Consider the following 14,753-nt stretch of genomic DNA (forward strand, 5'->3'; position numbering starts at 1 on the left):
GCTGTCAACTTAAATAATGTTAATGTTGCTCCATTGTTCCTGATGTGAAGACAAATCATCAGGAAGCTCCTGTATGATCAGGAGTCTCTGTGTTTCAGGTCACTTTAAGTTTTTTGCAGGTTGTTTTTTCCTCTCAGGCTCCAGTGCAGATTAATTTGACTTATTTTAGGGAAAACCAAGCATTCACTTTAGTAAGAACATTTTGTGTTTTGTTAGTTTCTCTGTTATTTCCCCTCACTTCACAGTTCTGTGACTTGTCCTGTTTCAGTTTCCATTTCACTGAGCAGTTTTAAGTCTGCTCGTTTCCTTCCTCTTGTGCTCCATAGTTTCTGGTTCTCTGAGTTTTGTTTTATTTATTATATTTGTGTCTGAGTTTTGGATGTTTTGTTGCTCATTTAAAACATTTCATGCTTCCACTCTTCTTATTTGTCTCACTGCAGAAGTCATGATCACTTTCAGTCAAACAGTTGAGTTCTCTAAAAAAGATTATTTAGAAGATTTGGACTTTGAGCATGTTACTTTATGGACATGGTTGGTTTTTGGACCTCACGTCATTCCAGAAGTGTAATACCTGCTGACATGAAGAAATATGACGGTTTACTAAATGATAATTATAAATCTATACAATAAGTTTCAATTTTTTTTATTTTATTGTTTTTGGGGCGAGGTCCGAAGTTTGAAACTTCAGTTCATCTGATCCTTCAAAGTGAAGCCAAGAAATGCAAAACGAGAGAGAGAATGAGAGCGGGAGGAGAGAGAGAGAGAGAGAGAGAGAGGCGTGACGCCCAGAGTCTCCCGTTACTTCCCGGTCTTCCTTCACTCCCTCTCAGTTTCATCCAACACCTGAACCGTTTCCCATATTTCCTGATATCTTACGCTTCCACACTCCAACCCACAGAAAGCAGTTCAAGGAGCTGGAAGCCAGTAACAGAGTCACACTAAAGCAAACCACAGAGGAGACCGAGGCTGAAGGAAAGACTGCTGCTTCAGGTGACCGAGAGGAAATGGAGACGCGCGGCGTGCGTGACTAGGAAGCGTCGCCTCTGGGAGTTCTGGTTCCACGGATTATAAAAGTGAAGAACCCGCAGCGCAGACTGGGACTGCCTTTGTTCGCTTCACTTAACGGATTCATTTTCGTTCCTCCTCATAAACCATGAATGTTTCGCCCACAGAGCGGAGGAAAGACATGCGGCAGCTGGCTTTGGAGATTGGGATCCGAGTTCTGCTCTTCGGAGTTTTTGCGTGAGTAAAAGCCTCGAGCAGCTGAGTTTCCTCTCAAACGAAAGAAACGAAACAAACAGAATGTGAGTTCTACCGCGGACCTGATTAAATAGATTCTCTGTTTGATTTTAACTCTGACATTCACACGGAAGGTTTTTGGGTCTTTGTTAACCCGCAGTTCAGCACCATGGACGGATCCCCGCACCGCAGCAGCTGGCGGCGCGTTAACAGGTTGCACCCAAAAAGAAAGAAAGAAAAAAAAGTCAGCGTTTTATTCTCTGACATGGACAGATCTGATGGCATTTACATGAAAAAATAATTTCATTTAACAGTTATATTTATTTTGTTGGCAAGAGGTTAGAGCGGTTCGTAACTGTTCGCTTCAACACTTCTCTCAACAAGTAAAAACCAAGAAAGGCGATGCTCGTATGATGCCGTGAACATAGGATTCATGTCAGAGGTGCAACCTTTGAAAATAATAAATTAAGATTTTATTGCCTTGAGGAATTTGGTCCGTTTTTATCAGGTTTGTTTTTCGGGTTTCTGTTTTTTTGATGATTCATCTTAAATTTTTTTTCAGTTCAATTCAACTCAGTTCAGTTCATTAGCATTGATTTTATTTAAAAATGCTAGTTTCACTATAAATACACTCTCAAGTTGAAATTCAAATCCAGACAAGGATGACAAAATAAATCCATTGGATTCATTCATATCAAGACGTTCAATAGGAGACAAAGACATTTTTCTTGCCTTGCAAACTGATAGCACACAATGGAAAACATTTTAAACCAATAAATTAAAGACTAATATGAAGTGTATAATTCATGAAGTGCTGTAGTTTACAGTCTTCATACCTGGTTTTTTCTTCATTGAAGCACCTGAACGCGTCTCTCAAGAAACAAACGTCGATATTTTCTGTATTTTCTGATGTTTGGGAACCTGGGTTTTAGGAATCGGTCTAATTGAAACTATACTCCACAGATACCAACCTGGAGGAAATGTGCTGAACTGTGAAGTAAACTGCTTCTAAACTTTTCTAGTCTTGGGATGGTCAAACCAATCACCCCAAATGACCTTGGTCTTCTTCACAGATACATCCTTCGTAAATCTTTGGTGCAAATAAAATGATAACCACATGTTAGGGTTATCGTCTCTGTGCAAACATTTATTCTCCATTGGTCCAGAAACTCACATACTGTCTGTTAGAGAATTTTCGGTATTATCATTTTGTTATTACTTTAGTTTTAGTTCAAAGTCAGTCTGTTTAAAGTGTTCTGTTCGGTATTATCATTTTGTTATTACTTCAGTTTTAGTTCAAAGTCAGTGTTCTGTTTCTCTTCTGACCTGGAGGTCAGGATTGTCTGTTTATCTTCATTTGAGCAGTTAACAGCTTGACTGAAATGTGAACCGGGCTTAGATCGTAGATTAGTTGCCACATCTGGAAATGGGTTGCTACATGACTTACGACCTCTGCTGTTTTTACTAACTGCCCCCTTGGCTGTTTTTCTTTGACAATAAAACAAGAGCTCACGTGAAAGGAGATCAGAACTCTCTCTGAACGGCTTGGAGAAGCTGTTTCGGAGACTTCTCCTTTTGCAAAAGCTTTGTCATAAAATTCATATATACGTTGTCTGTGGTTCTTTATTTAGGTTCAAGGAAAAGTACCTATCACTGTCTGCTATGCATTCAACCTGGGTGTGAGTGAGCATTAGCATAGTTACTTTTTCCTTTACTGCTCCTTCATGGACTTGCAATTTGTCCTCAGTACCTCCCTCCCATTTATCAATGCCTGGAGACAACCAGCAGTCTCACTAGAGAAACGAATGGCAGTGGGTGAAAAGTCATTTGTCTAAGGGAACCAATGACTTTACAGCAACCCCACCTCCTGATTAAGCATGTGGAGACAGTAGAGAGAAATGACTCTCAGAGGACAGATGAGGCAGACATCCTTTTGTTATTTCTCAGGGAAATTTTTTTTTCAAAGTTGCAGAATGCAGCTGTTCTGCCTGCATTGCTCTTCTACATGATCATTAATATTCAGCATTAGCTAATTTTACTGTCAGGTGAGTTTCCTGGCGAACATTCAGAGTGTGAAACAGAATCAGGTCCAGACCGAAGGAAGCAGTGAGGATTCTGGGTTTAGCTTTTTGTTTGTGCCGCTGAGCCGGTGAGATTTACAATTATTGGAGCTTTTCTTTGTTTTATGGATCAGTACTGAGGGTCACATGAAGAGTAATTTTTCACTGGCTCCATCATAAACACAGAGCTGCATCCTGCCACAAAAAGCTCCAGTCAAGACGACCTTGATCAGAGAAACCAAGAGATTTTATTTTCTTTTTCTACAGAAAAAGCAAACAATAGGCTTATCTGCTTCTTCTCTTTATAATCATATAAACATGTGACATTTTATACAACTATGCCACATAAAAGATATTTGGCATGTTTTTCTTTATTTATATTTACTGTCTTTAAATTAGTTTTTTTGGCCAGCAGCGATTGAAGCTGGATCCTCTCAGATGTGAAGCTGACACTGTGGATGTGAGAAGTGACAGACTGCATTCTTGACTCTCGTCAAAAACTTTTGCACATGCAGGATAATTGGGGTCAGCTGGTGTCGTTTTCTTCAGAATAGTTAAAAGCTCAGGATTTAAGAGCCACAGCTGCCATGTAGTTCATCGTAGTTTGATGTCAAAGAGGAGAAACTACTGAGAAACTAAGAAGCTTCATGTTTGTTTTGCAACGTCTTGAAAAAATAATTATGGTCTTTGTCCACTTTGATCTGGCACAGATCCCTAGCTGGATTTAGGCTGTTACTTTGACTAAACCATCCATACATGTGAATTTGTTTGGGCTCCATGTTTAAGTTACTGAAAGACAAAGTTTTAACCCGGTCTCAGGTGTAGACCTGAAAATGTGTCTTAATGTGAACATCTTTTCATTTTTCTCTTTTCGGTCATATTTTGTTTAGACAGGAATATTTTGAAATGAGGCTCCTGACAAACTGCAGACTTGACTTCTTGTGGATTTCTTTTAGCAAAAACTTTCTTCCTCTCTCCCATCAAAGCCAGCTTTGTGGAGTTCAGGACTTATAATTACATTCAACCAAATTATTTCACCTGTGTAGTTCAATTAAGCCCCATCTTAAAAACTTCTTTTTTTCAAACGTTACCTCCTGCAGCTTTATAATTTAGGTGTTTATTAGTTTGTCACATAAACTGAAAAAAAATAAAATGAAGGTTGTAAAATGAAAAATGTAAGATTCAGAGGTCGTGGTTATATTTGTGTGTCTGCAGCTTCATTGGTTTTTATCTCCAATGGGATTTTAATTTCAGTGTGTGACATACGCGCTTACGTCCCTTACATATCGCTCCATTGTGTGAACATTTACCAAAGCATGCTTGAAATTGAATAACTTGTCTTCTAGTTTAGGAAATCATCTTTTATTCAGAGATCACTCTTGCAAGTTGCCGTAATTTTCTCAGTGCCTGGTTTCGATTTAACAGAGCAGGATCTTAACAGAAACTTTTTTGCATGCTTAGTTCTGCTAAAGTACAAAAATCACAAGAAAAGAGCCAGTGTTTTATTCCCTTTAGCAACAGTTAGCTTATGTTTAAAAGAGAGCTATTGTTCTTACTGTGAAAAGCAGCTGGTGTGTTCTCCGACTTTAACTCCGGTGTGGTTTGTGGCATCAGGTTAACCAGGAACACATCAGAGCTGGACGCTCAGGAAGTCCTGGATTTATAGCATTTAAATCAAAAATTGAAATGTAAATGAAAACAGATCTTTGACATTTAACAATGTCAAAGGCAAAGAGAAAAAGCATTGTGAGGTTGATGCAAGACAAAACAAAAAAATCTTTTCTGGGCTGGAGATCATTCTACTTCTGTTAGAGTTTGGGTAAAAGATATCATCTATTCAGAGCTGTGGATTTTTTATTTGTTTCTCACAGGTGCATATTTTCACTATGCAGCCATTTAGGCTAATTTCATATAAAATCACTGACAAATATAGAAGCATGCTGCCTTTAACGGTCATTGGGCAACAATAATCAGCAGGTTGTTTTGTTGTTTTAGTCTAAGAGCGGATTCAGATAAAACCCTATAATCACTCTGAGGACTCTGCTGTGCTTCTAACAGCTTCTTGATTGACTGACTGGCTGAAACAAAGTGTTCTTCTACGTAACGTACAACGCAAAACAGAATTCATGTTGTGCCAACAGAAAAGCTTTGATCAATTATTTTATTTTAAAAATGACAGTGGTAAAGAAAATAATTTGTTGCTTGCATGAACTGCATGTGAAATGTGATAAGATTATGTTGTCATAAGAGTGATGATTACCTCTGTGCAGATTAAGGTTATTAGCAGGTGAAATGTGTTCATTGATGTTTATTTCTGTGCATATGATGCTGTGATGAACTTCAGCCTCTATCGTACAGCAGCAGCTCTCGGTCCAATGTGATGGAAAACCTTTGTTCAGTGTCGGTCTTTGGACTGAGAGCTGTTGGTTTACATAAAGGGCAGGTGAAATTTGGATTAGCTGAGCTGCTGCAGTGTCATCAGAGCTTTCTGCTTAATAAAACTAAAGAAAACTGCTAATAGGGGAGGATGTCACGTCATCAGTGCTCGATGATAAATCTGATTTTTGGAGGGAGTCCTGGCTCTCTGAAACAGTCTGATCATCCATCCTAGAGATGGGATTTCTGGCTCTTTGAAGTGAGTCAGATGTTATAGATCTGTTTATTCCACACACACTGACTCAGTTTTATATTTATTTCTGTATTTATAGGAAACCAGCCAGTGTGACTCATTTAATTAGGAGAATAATTAGTGGGAGGAATAATAGGGTAATACTCTGTTTAGAAACATTCAAACATCAATGTTGAATATTGATCATGATTTAAATTAATATGTGTGGACTACTGTCTGCTCTGTATTCATGCAGCAATCATTAGCTGCATTTTAATTGACCATAAAACTGTGCAAATTAAAATTACAAAAAATAAATGAGCTTAATGGAAAGACAGCAATTTTAAAAACACACATATTTTTTGCTATTATTTTCTGTGTTATGATGAGGTGATTTTTCAGCTGTAAGATTTACACACAGCATCTGTCAGCAGGAAAGTGCATCCAGATTCCACTGGATTTCCTTTGGTTCTGTGGAGTCATTTTGTGTTTTAACTCACCTGACATGCAGTGTGTCCAGCTGTCTGCCTCAGGCCTTGGTGTGACGGCAGCATGGACCAATCAGATAAACCGCTGATATTAGCATGAAAACCCTGCTCATCCTCAGCGAAGCAGAGGATGAGTTTGTGTTTGCATCTCACAGAATCAAACTCTCCTCTCTGATGCATCCAGTTTATTACAGAAATACTTCAGCAGCATGGATACAGATTCAACTTAAAGAATAATTCCATGAATACAGAGAAATTGCTGCCCTCCATGCCAGAGCACTCTAATAAAAGGTTCCAATGTCATGAATTTGATGGGTGGATTAAGTATTTAATAAAGAATTCATCCACAATTGTCCAACAAACAAGGCAGCACAAAGACACACAGGTGACACTAAATACACAAGAGGGTAATCAGGGCGCAACTAAATAAATCAGTATTTTTTGACATGTGGTGATACTTAAACATAATTCCATGCATTACATAATGCACCATGTCAGTCTAGTAAAATATGCCAATCTAAGAAAAATATTGCTTCCACTTGTAAAAATAAGGTCAGTTTTGATTAGATTATAGTAAAAACTGAAAAACTTGAGCTTTAAAAAAGTTTTTTCCCCACATAAGTTCAACATCAGAAATCTGTAGTCATTATTATTACAGAAAAACATTTCACCTGCAGCTAGATTACAATCAATAAAGCTCATATTGCCTTATTTGTTTTTTCGTACGTTGCAGAAGTAACTGTGATTAGAAGTGAATTTGCTATACGTGCATCTGCTACATATTTGCGCTCCCTGCAGTCTCCCATTACAACCTGTGTTATACAGCTTCATAATCAAAACCCACTCTTTGCTTTGCCAGAGGAATTTGAATGTGAAGTAAAGAATCCTCCCTCTGTAAGCAGCTGCATCTCATACAGCAGGATCAAACCATAAAAGACAAAGGAACAGACAGAAACATGCAGGCAGTGGGACGGTCTTGCAGAGGTGTCAAAAATTTATTTCCATAAAAAGAAAAACTCAATTCAGGACTGTAAAAATGCTGCCTTTCACCAGCATTTTTTTGTGATGAAGTGATTGTTCAGGGTCTGGAGAATGGAGACCGATGGCTGAATCGTTCCTGGAGGTTTCAGACCCAGAATGCTGAGAAAAGTTGCACCTCAGCTGACGGTCATTCACGTCCCTTTAGTCTGAATGCTGACCAGGAGTGAGTCTGTGATAAAGACAATTATTGTTGTCTGTATAGTTAGTTTCTCATTGTTAGTTTTTCATTGTTAGTTTTTCTAAAGCATCAGTCCAGCTGGATTCCAGTCAAACCAAGCAAGAGAAAAATACTTCAGGATGAGCATTTACAACAGAAAATGATGTAAAATATGAGAAATATTTACTGTATTTACAGAAGAAAATACACTTCTGTCAGTGGTTTATATTAAAGTCCATCCTTGGCTGTGATGTTCTGTTTATTTGGGGCTTTAAATGAGGAATCAGAGCAACATTTATAACTTTGGTCCACAGCCAGTTGGATGTTGTTGACAGTTTGACAACCTGACCTCGAGTTCCCCAAAAACATCTTTAGTCATTGTGATCTAACGTGAAAAAGTTTCATTTTAAAAACTGTTTGTAAATGTTGAATCAGGGGGTTTCATTTGCTGGAGTATAGCAGCTTTAAGCTTCTTTTTAAGTTGTTCTTAAAAAATACTTAACTTATTTAATCTGATTGTTAAAACTGAATCCCTTGAAACGTTTTTGGATAAAACAGACTTCTGTTCAACTCCGACCTTGACTCTGTTGAAGCTGAGGTCTGTGTCAGAGAAACACAATTTAAATGAACTATATCAAGAAGAGATGTCAGATATGCTGTTAGAAACTTTGCTCACTACAATTTACCGTGGAAAAAGTTGCCTGCTTGTTCCAAGATAAGTAAATACAAAATGCTCCAGGCAACTTGCTGTGTAACAATTATTCAAATATTAGAGGTGTAGGTGATTGGATTAGATCTTTGTTTTTATGTGCTGTTTTTCGGATAATTGTGTGTCTTAAGTGGTTGTGTTTATGTTTTTGCCTTTAAATTCCCCCTGGGGGACAAATAAAGTTTCATAAATTGAATTTAGTTAAATTCACTCACTGGATGGAGTCACTGAATAACCAAACTTCTCATTTATTTCTGGACCTGATCGTTCTGAACCCTGCAGAACAATGACATGATGTTTGACAGGAGTGTGGAAAGCAGGAGCATCAGATGATGCCTCTGGAGGAAAGATTAGCAGAAGGAACAAGCAGAGCTTCTTATGGCTGGAGGAATCTGTGACTGAAAGCACTGAGCGGCTGACGGGAACACCAGGAGCAGGGATTCCCCGACAGATCAGTCTGTCACCGTTCTGAAGCCGTGGCATTTCAATCCTCACTATCGTTTGATCGGCTCATTACGGCTTGCTGTCCTTGCAGTCATTTATCCAACTTCATCCTCTCTTTATTGCTCCATATGCATTACATTACACAGCCGCTCTCTGCTATCCTAATGCATACATTTATAATGTAATAAAACAGATTGCATGTTGTACTACCCAGTAAGGAGGCAGCATGCTTTTCTACAGTGAACCTCCAGTGTCTGGAGATCCTCCAGATCCTCTTAGAAGTTTCTATTTTAATAGTTCAAATACAAGTATATTTTGAAATGAGTCAATACACACAGTGGAAACAGTTAGCATTAGAAGATAAAATATGCAAATTTTCTTATTTCAGCCAATCAGTGGTAAAAGGGGGGAAAAATGGCTGCACTGGATTGGCTGCTTCCTGTCACCATCGTCAGTCATCATTGCACTCTGCAGGTTCAAAATATATAGACATGCTTTATAAAAACTTTCTGAAAATAATTTGAAGACATGTAGATGAAAACCCTTTTTACAAATTCATCTGTTAAAGCCGTTACATGATTACATGCATGCATGTTTTTAACAGATACATGTAAATATACCAAATAACAGTTTGTGAGAAAAGCAATGAAATGCATGTACATCTACCTCTATATATCTATGTCTATATCTATATCTATGTCTATACCAAGTAAAAAAAAGTAGATTGAACCTGTAGAGAAAATCCATTCCACATGCCAGTGAAATCAGTCATCATAATGTAGAGGTAATGTATGGTCTGTGTCAGCTCTGAAGACAAGCTCTCTCTCTCTCTCTCTCTGTGTGTGTGCGTGCGTGTGTGTGTGTGTGTGTAGGGGGCATTATAAAGAGGGTTACTGCTTTTTCTGCAGTTTTAGAGTAAACAACCGTTGAAGGACTCAGAAGCTCAGCAGTGAAAGGAAAGAGGAGAACAAAGAAGGGTCTAAATATATGAAACAGGAAGTGGCTTTTAAAGAAAACAATCTGTCCAGGATCAAAGGAGGCTGTCAGCATGTTCTCAGAAAGAAGTAATTCAGATAATTCAATTAGAAACAAACAAAAAAGAGAGAAGAATTAGATTTCACTTCAAAACAGAAAATAATGCAATCCTGTTTTAAAAATCAAACTGACCACAAAAAGATTCATTATTCACAGGCTGGACATTTTCACATGTTAGATAGAAACACGGCCCTTCTGAACATGGAAATAAAATTCAGAGGCAGAAAATCCCCACCCAACACACACACACACACACACACACACACACACACACACACACCGCCACGCCTCTGATAATTAACCTGTATTGGTTATTGGTCTCAGCCTGAGGTATTTCCTGAGATTTATTTCATTACTGCCACTTGGAGCTTCCCACACAAAAACCGATGAGGGGTTGAGGAAATGAATGAGACGCTGCTGAACACACGCACACACACACACACACACACACACACCCACACACACACACACACACACACACACACACACCTTGAACGTTTTCAGCCTCCTCTAAATATATAGCAAGCAGGTCCTTGTCCCAGAGGAAAAGCCTTCATCTTCCTCCCTGAGTCCCTCGGGGGCCCGGGTTCTGCTGTCAGACCCGCTCCGTGGCGGTTTCTCTGAAGTCGGTGTACCGCAGGGTGAGAGCTCACTGCCTGACACTACAAGGTGAACTTGCTAAAGGCAGAAGGGTTTCATAGTGACTCAGGCAGGCTGTTTTCCTGCCTGGTGTCCTGGCGACCTTTTCTAATTTTAATGGAAGTGATTTGTAGAGCTTGACCTCCAACACTCTGCTCTTTCACTCTGCAAACATTTTAATATCACACAGATGTGTGTTTTCCCTAACACTAATTACAGAACTGATTAGAGCTCATCTGGAAGTCACACTGAGGGAAAGCTTGATTGAATTGTCCTTGACTGCAGCATGTAAGAGAAGCTCACTGCTTCCGCTGCTCTCATTGGCTTAACGCAGGCACCGTTCCAGTTTCCACAAGCTGATTAGAGATTCAACACAACTTTTTGTTCACCTTTGTCATTTTGACTTTTCACAGCAGGAAACTCACTAATTAGCCTGATGATGGATCTGCTGATTTTTACACACAAATCAGACAATCAGCACGTACAGATGCTAATCAGAACTGACACTTTGTTAAAAATCCATCCATTAAATAACAATTTAAAATAACCTTTTGATGTAGCAAAGGGGCAGTTCATTAGTTGACCAGAGTGAAAGGGGCTCAGGTTTTTTGTTGAGATGTTTCAGGCATTTAATCAGAAAATGTTTCTTTTCTTTCTATGAGATCCTGAAGCAGATACAACATTTTCTGGATCTACTATAAGTTTACATATTTACCCAGTTAGATTTCAAATCATGCTCCGTTCAGCTGGTGAGGGCAAGAACAGTTGCACGCTAACATCACTCAGCTAAAGTGTAGATTAAAGAAAATATTAGAATGGTTAGGGTTAAACTTAAGAGAAAACCTGACAGTAGATTCATTTAAACATTGATGTAATTTCTTGCTTTGGATCAGATGTTTGACAGGACAGTCTCAGTCCTGAGAGGCTCAAAGAGTCAACAGATTCAGATGTGGTACAGTTTACTGTATGAAGTCTGGAATCTAATATGATGCTTTCATGGATATTTTTTTACATTTATTATGTTGTAGTTATTTTGCTGAGCACTTCCTGCAAATGATGTGAAAGATATATGTGTTTCTGGGGTGACCAAAATCCTCCACTCCCACTGCAAGTCATGCTGTGTGTACAGTGGATTCATGGCCAATAGCTAAAATGTAAAATTACTAGAGTTCATTGCTATTAAACTGCTAACAGCTGTCTACTTTAATAGTTCAAACACCAGAAATACTGGATCAAGCATTGATACGCAGAAGCTAACATTCACCATCTTTCCTTTCTCTGCCAATCAGCAGCAAGGAAATTGAGAGAATAGCCCTCCTGGATTGTATTTCAGCTCCATTTACTCCATTTACTGTTGAATATTTTTGATCTGGCTTACAGAGAAAATCAGTGAATAAGAGAATCCACTGTTAACTGCAGCTGATCTTAGTAAGAGGAAGACAATGGATGAACAAAAACATCATGATTGCCTTTTAGTCCTTTTGCAAAGCAAACATAATGACGCAATAGTAGGTAACACAAATAATGAATCTAATCCTTTTCTTTAGAATATCTTACATTTCCTTTATTGGTGGATAGAAGTCCAATTATCTCTGTAATTAAGTGACCTGCAGATAATTAACCCCAGAGTCAGCCCCAGGAAGAGGCGAATCAGAGAAACCATCAGAAACTATCAGAGGCTATTAGACCAACCTTTATAAACTCTCCCAAGCTCATTAATCAGGGGACGGAGATGGGTTTCAGTTGATTTTATTGTAATTGTTAGAGACCAAATAGGAACTTGAGGTGAGAACCAGATACACAGAAAGGATCAGATTTATTGTGTTTTGCTGTTTAAAATATTGTCTTCAATCACAACAAAAAGACAAAAAAACAGGATCTGTCCCACAATTCCTGCATGAATTCAAAATGAATTGTTCATTGATGCAAGCAGATGTTGAAATCAAAACTAGAAAAGGCAATTTTATGTTTTTTTTTTTTTTATGTAACAGCAGGCTTTGAAAGTACAAACCTTGAGACAATGGAAAAAATTTTTTTATTTCTTCAGTGGTGGATAAAAAGTTGAAACGATGATAAAAATCGGCACTGAGTGGCAGGCCAGAAAACAAAAAGAGAAACCTGGGAGGAAAAAGTCTAATGAATTCAAGCCTGAGGCAGGAAGAGTCAGAGTTACTGTGAGAAAACGTTCAGCAGAACTTCAACAGCTGTGTGTGAAGTGATTACAGATCTGTAAAAGTCCAGATTTGTTGTTCCTAAATGCAAATTTACAGAGAGAGGAAAACGTGTGGCTGCTTGTGTTGTAAACGTCAGGTTGTGATGCTGCTGTGAAGCAGCTTTAATGCTCGGCGGATGTTCTGAGGGGATCTGTGCGTCACTTTGAATCAGAACTGAAATCTGTCTCTGTTTGCTGTCAGCTTTGACGTCTGCCAGGAGGAACAATGAGAGCGAGCGGAGTGATAACAGTCGGCCTCCAGTCCCAGCCGGGCCCAATCTGTGGCAGCAAATAACGTTTCTGTCTTTAGTTCTTTCAGTCTTTGTTTCCTCCTTTCTCTTAGCATTGACTTTTCTGTTGTGTTTAACATACAGTTCTGATGTCAGCCCATGTGAACATAATGAGGAAAAGCCCAATTTATTAGCATTTATTAGCTAATAAATTGAAAACACACCTTTTAATCTGAGCTCATTTACTCATTAAGGGAAACAACTTTTATGTTGAGAAAAAATATTTTTTAATAGAAATTATTGTGGCAAAATTATTGTCACCTTTAACAATACTTGATAAAATACTTGCAGAGAATGGTCAGTTTTTTGTTTTTTTTGTTGGTATTTTTTTCTGTTAACATTTGTATTTTGCTGTGAAACTTTGACTGGACCCATTTAGTTTGATCATATAGGAGTAAGATTGATCTTTCTGCCATTCACCCCTCCAGGTGGGTCTGATTTAAAACAAATGATAACAGAACAGAAGTATATCATGTCCGGTGTGGGGTATGGTGGAGGATCTGTGATGCTGTGGGACAGTTTCTCTTGTCTAGCTCTTGGTCAAGGAATCACAAAGTGAACAGAGTCTTTCAGCAGGATAATGACTCAAAACCTCTGGCCAAATCAACACAGGAGTGGTTCAGAAAATGACCCGTCCTCCATTTAGACCTTCATGTTGTAGAAAACTTGCTGGTTCCAGACCTGGACCCAGTCCTGGTTCCAGACCGGATCCAAGACTCTGGTCAGTCTAGACTGTGTAAAGAGGAACAGTCAAAGAAAAGTCCAACCTTGTAAAATGTTTTTACCAACTTGTAACAGCAAGAGACCCACTTAATTGTCTTAAAAACAAATTATCATTGATATGCTTTCTTCTACACTTAATGTTCTCACATCGAGGAAACATTTTAAATATTGAGATTAATGTCTTTAAATATAAAAACTTTACAAGGGTGCCAATAAAGGCAGCAGGTTTACTGGCACTTTCTGCTGATATTGTTCTCTGTCTAAGCTGAGCATATTTCTTAACCTCACTGCGACTTCAGATGCCAGTGAATTAATTACCTCATATGCCTGAGATTGTTTATGAGTTTCTATAAACAGCAGCCTTACAGGAATGTTCTTAATTAAAACTCCTCAGCTTTAATTAAGTTTAACCGAACTTTATGGCATGGATCAGAAACAATCATCTTATGTTCAATGTGAACAAAACAAAGGAGATTGTAGATTTTAAGAGACTCTGAAGTGATGGAGGCGGTGGAGAAACAGTCCAGAGGACAGAGAAGACTTAACTTTAGTGTTTGCAGCAAGATGCTGCAGATCGTCTATAAATCTGTAGAGAGGATGAGAAACAATCTGCTTCTGTTCTGGTTCTGCTCTGAAAACTCTGGAGATTATTATCCAAAAAAAGAACTATTCTTCAAATAAAGACTATTATAAACAATGAGTTTCCTTTTCATTAGACTGTTATACAACAACAGCATCTTCAGACAGAAGCTCCTTCAGAGCCGCTGAAATACAGACTGCTACAGGAGACACTTCCTACCACAGTCATCAACATATAAAGAACTCTGAAGAAACTTTGATGATAAATTACATTTAGTCTCCGTTTGGAACTAAAAGTATTTTTGAGTTGGGTTTAAATTAATGCTTAGTTATGCATTGGTGTGGCCTAGTCAAAGTTCAGTCCTAAATCACTATAAGAATCTGAGGTGAAAGTTGAAAATCAATATCTGCAGATGTTCTTCATCTAATCTGAGCTTTGACTATACCAAATGTAAAATTGGGGAGAAATTTCCCTGTCAGTTAAACTTTTATCTCTTTACTGAATTTTACAAGAATCACTTTCACTGCA

General features: G+C 38.3%; 1 protein-coding gene across 3 annotated transcripts in view; it reads left to right on the forward strand.

Annotated features, from left to right (window-relative positions):
* Positions 1 to 818: 818 nt before the first annotated feature.
* plpp4 (phospholipid phosphatase 4) overlaps positions 819 to 14,753 on the forward strand; it is a 48,502-nt gene continuing 34,567 nt past the window's right edge. Inside the window, exons 1-2 of one of the 3 annotated variants that reach the window (XM_044135923.1) lie at positions 819 to 1,073; positions 1,173 to 1,242. In XM_044135923.1, coding sequence (XP_043991858.1) covers positions 1,187 to 1,242 — 56 coding nt within the window. In that variant the 5' untranslated portion in view covers positions 819 to 1,073; positions 1,173 to 1,186. Of the gene's footprint in view, positions 1,305 to 14,753 lie in introns of all 3 variants that reach the window. The other 2 variants (XM_044135922.1, XM_044135925.1) reach the window with 2 other exon arrangements.

Source organism: Gambusia affinis, linkage group LG13 (genome assembly GCF_019740435.1).
Source record: "Gambusia affinis linkage group LG13, SWU_Gaff_1.0, whole genome shotgun sequence".
Taxonomy (NCBI): Eukaryota; Metazoa; Chordata; class Actinopteri; order Cyprinodontiformes; family Poeciliidae; genus Gambusia; species Gambusia affinis.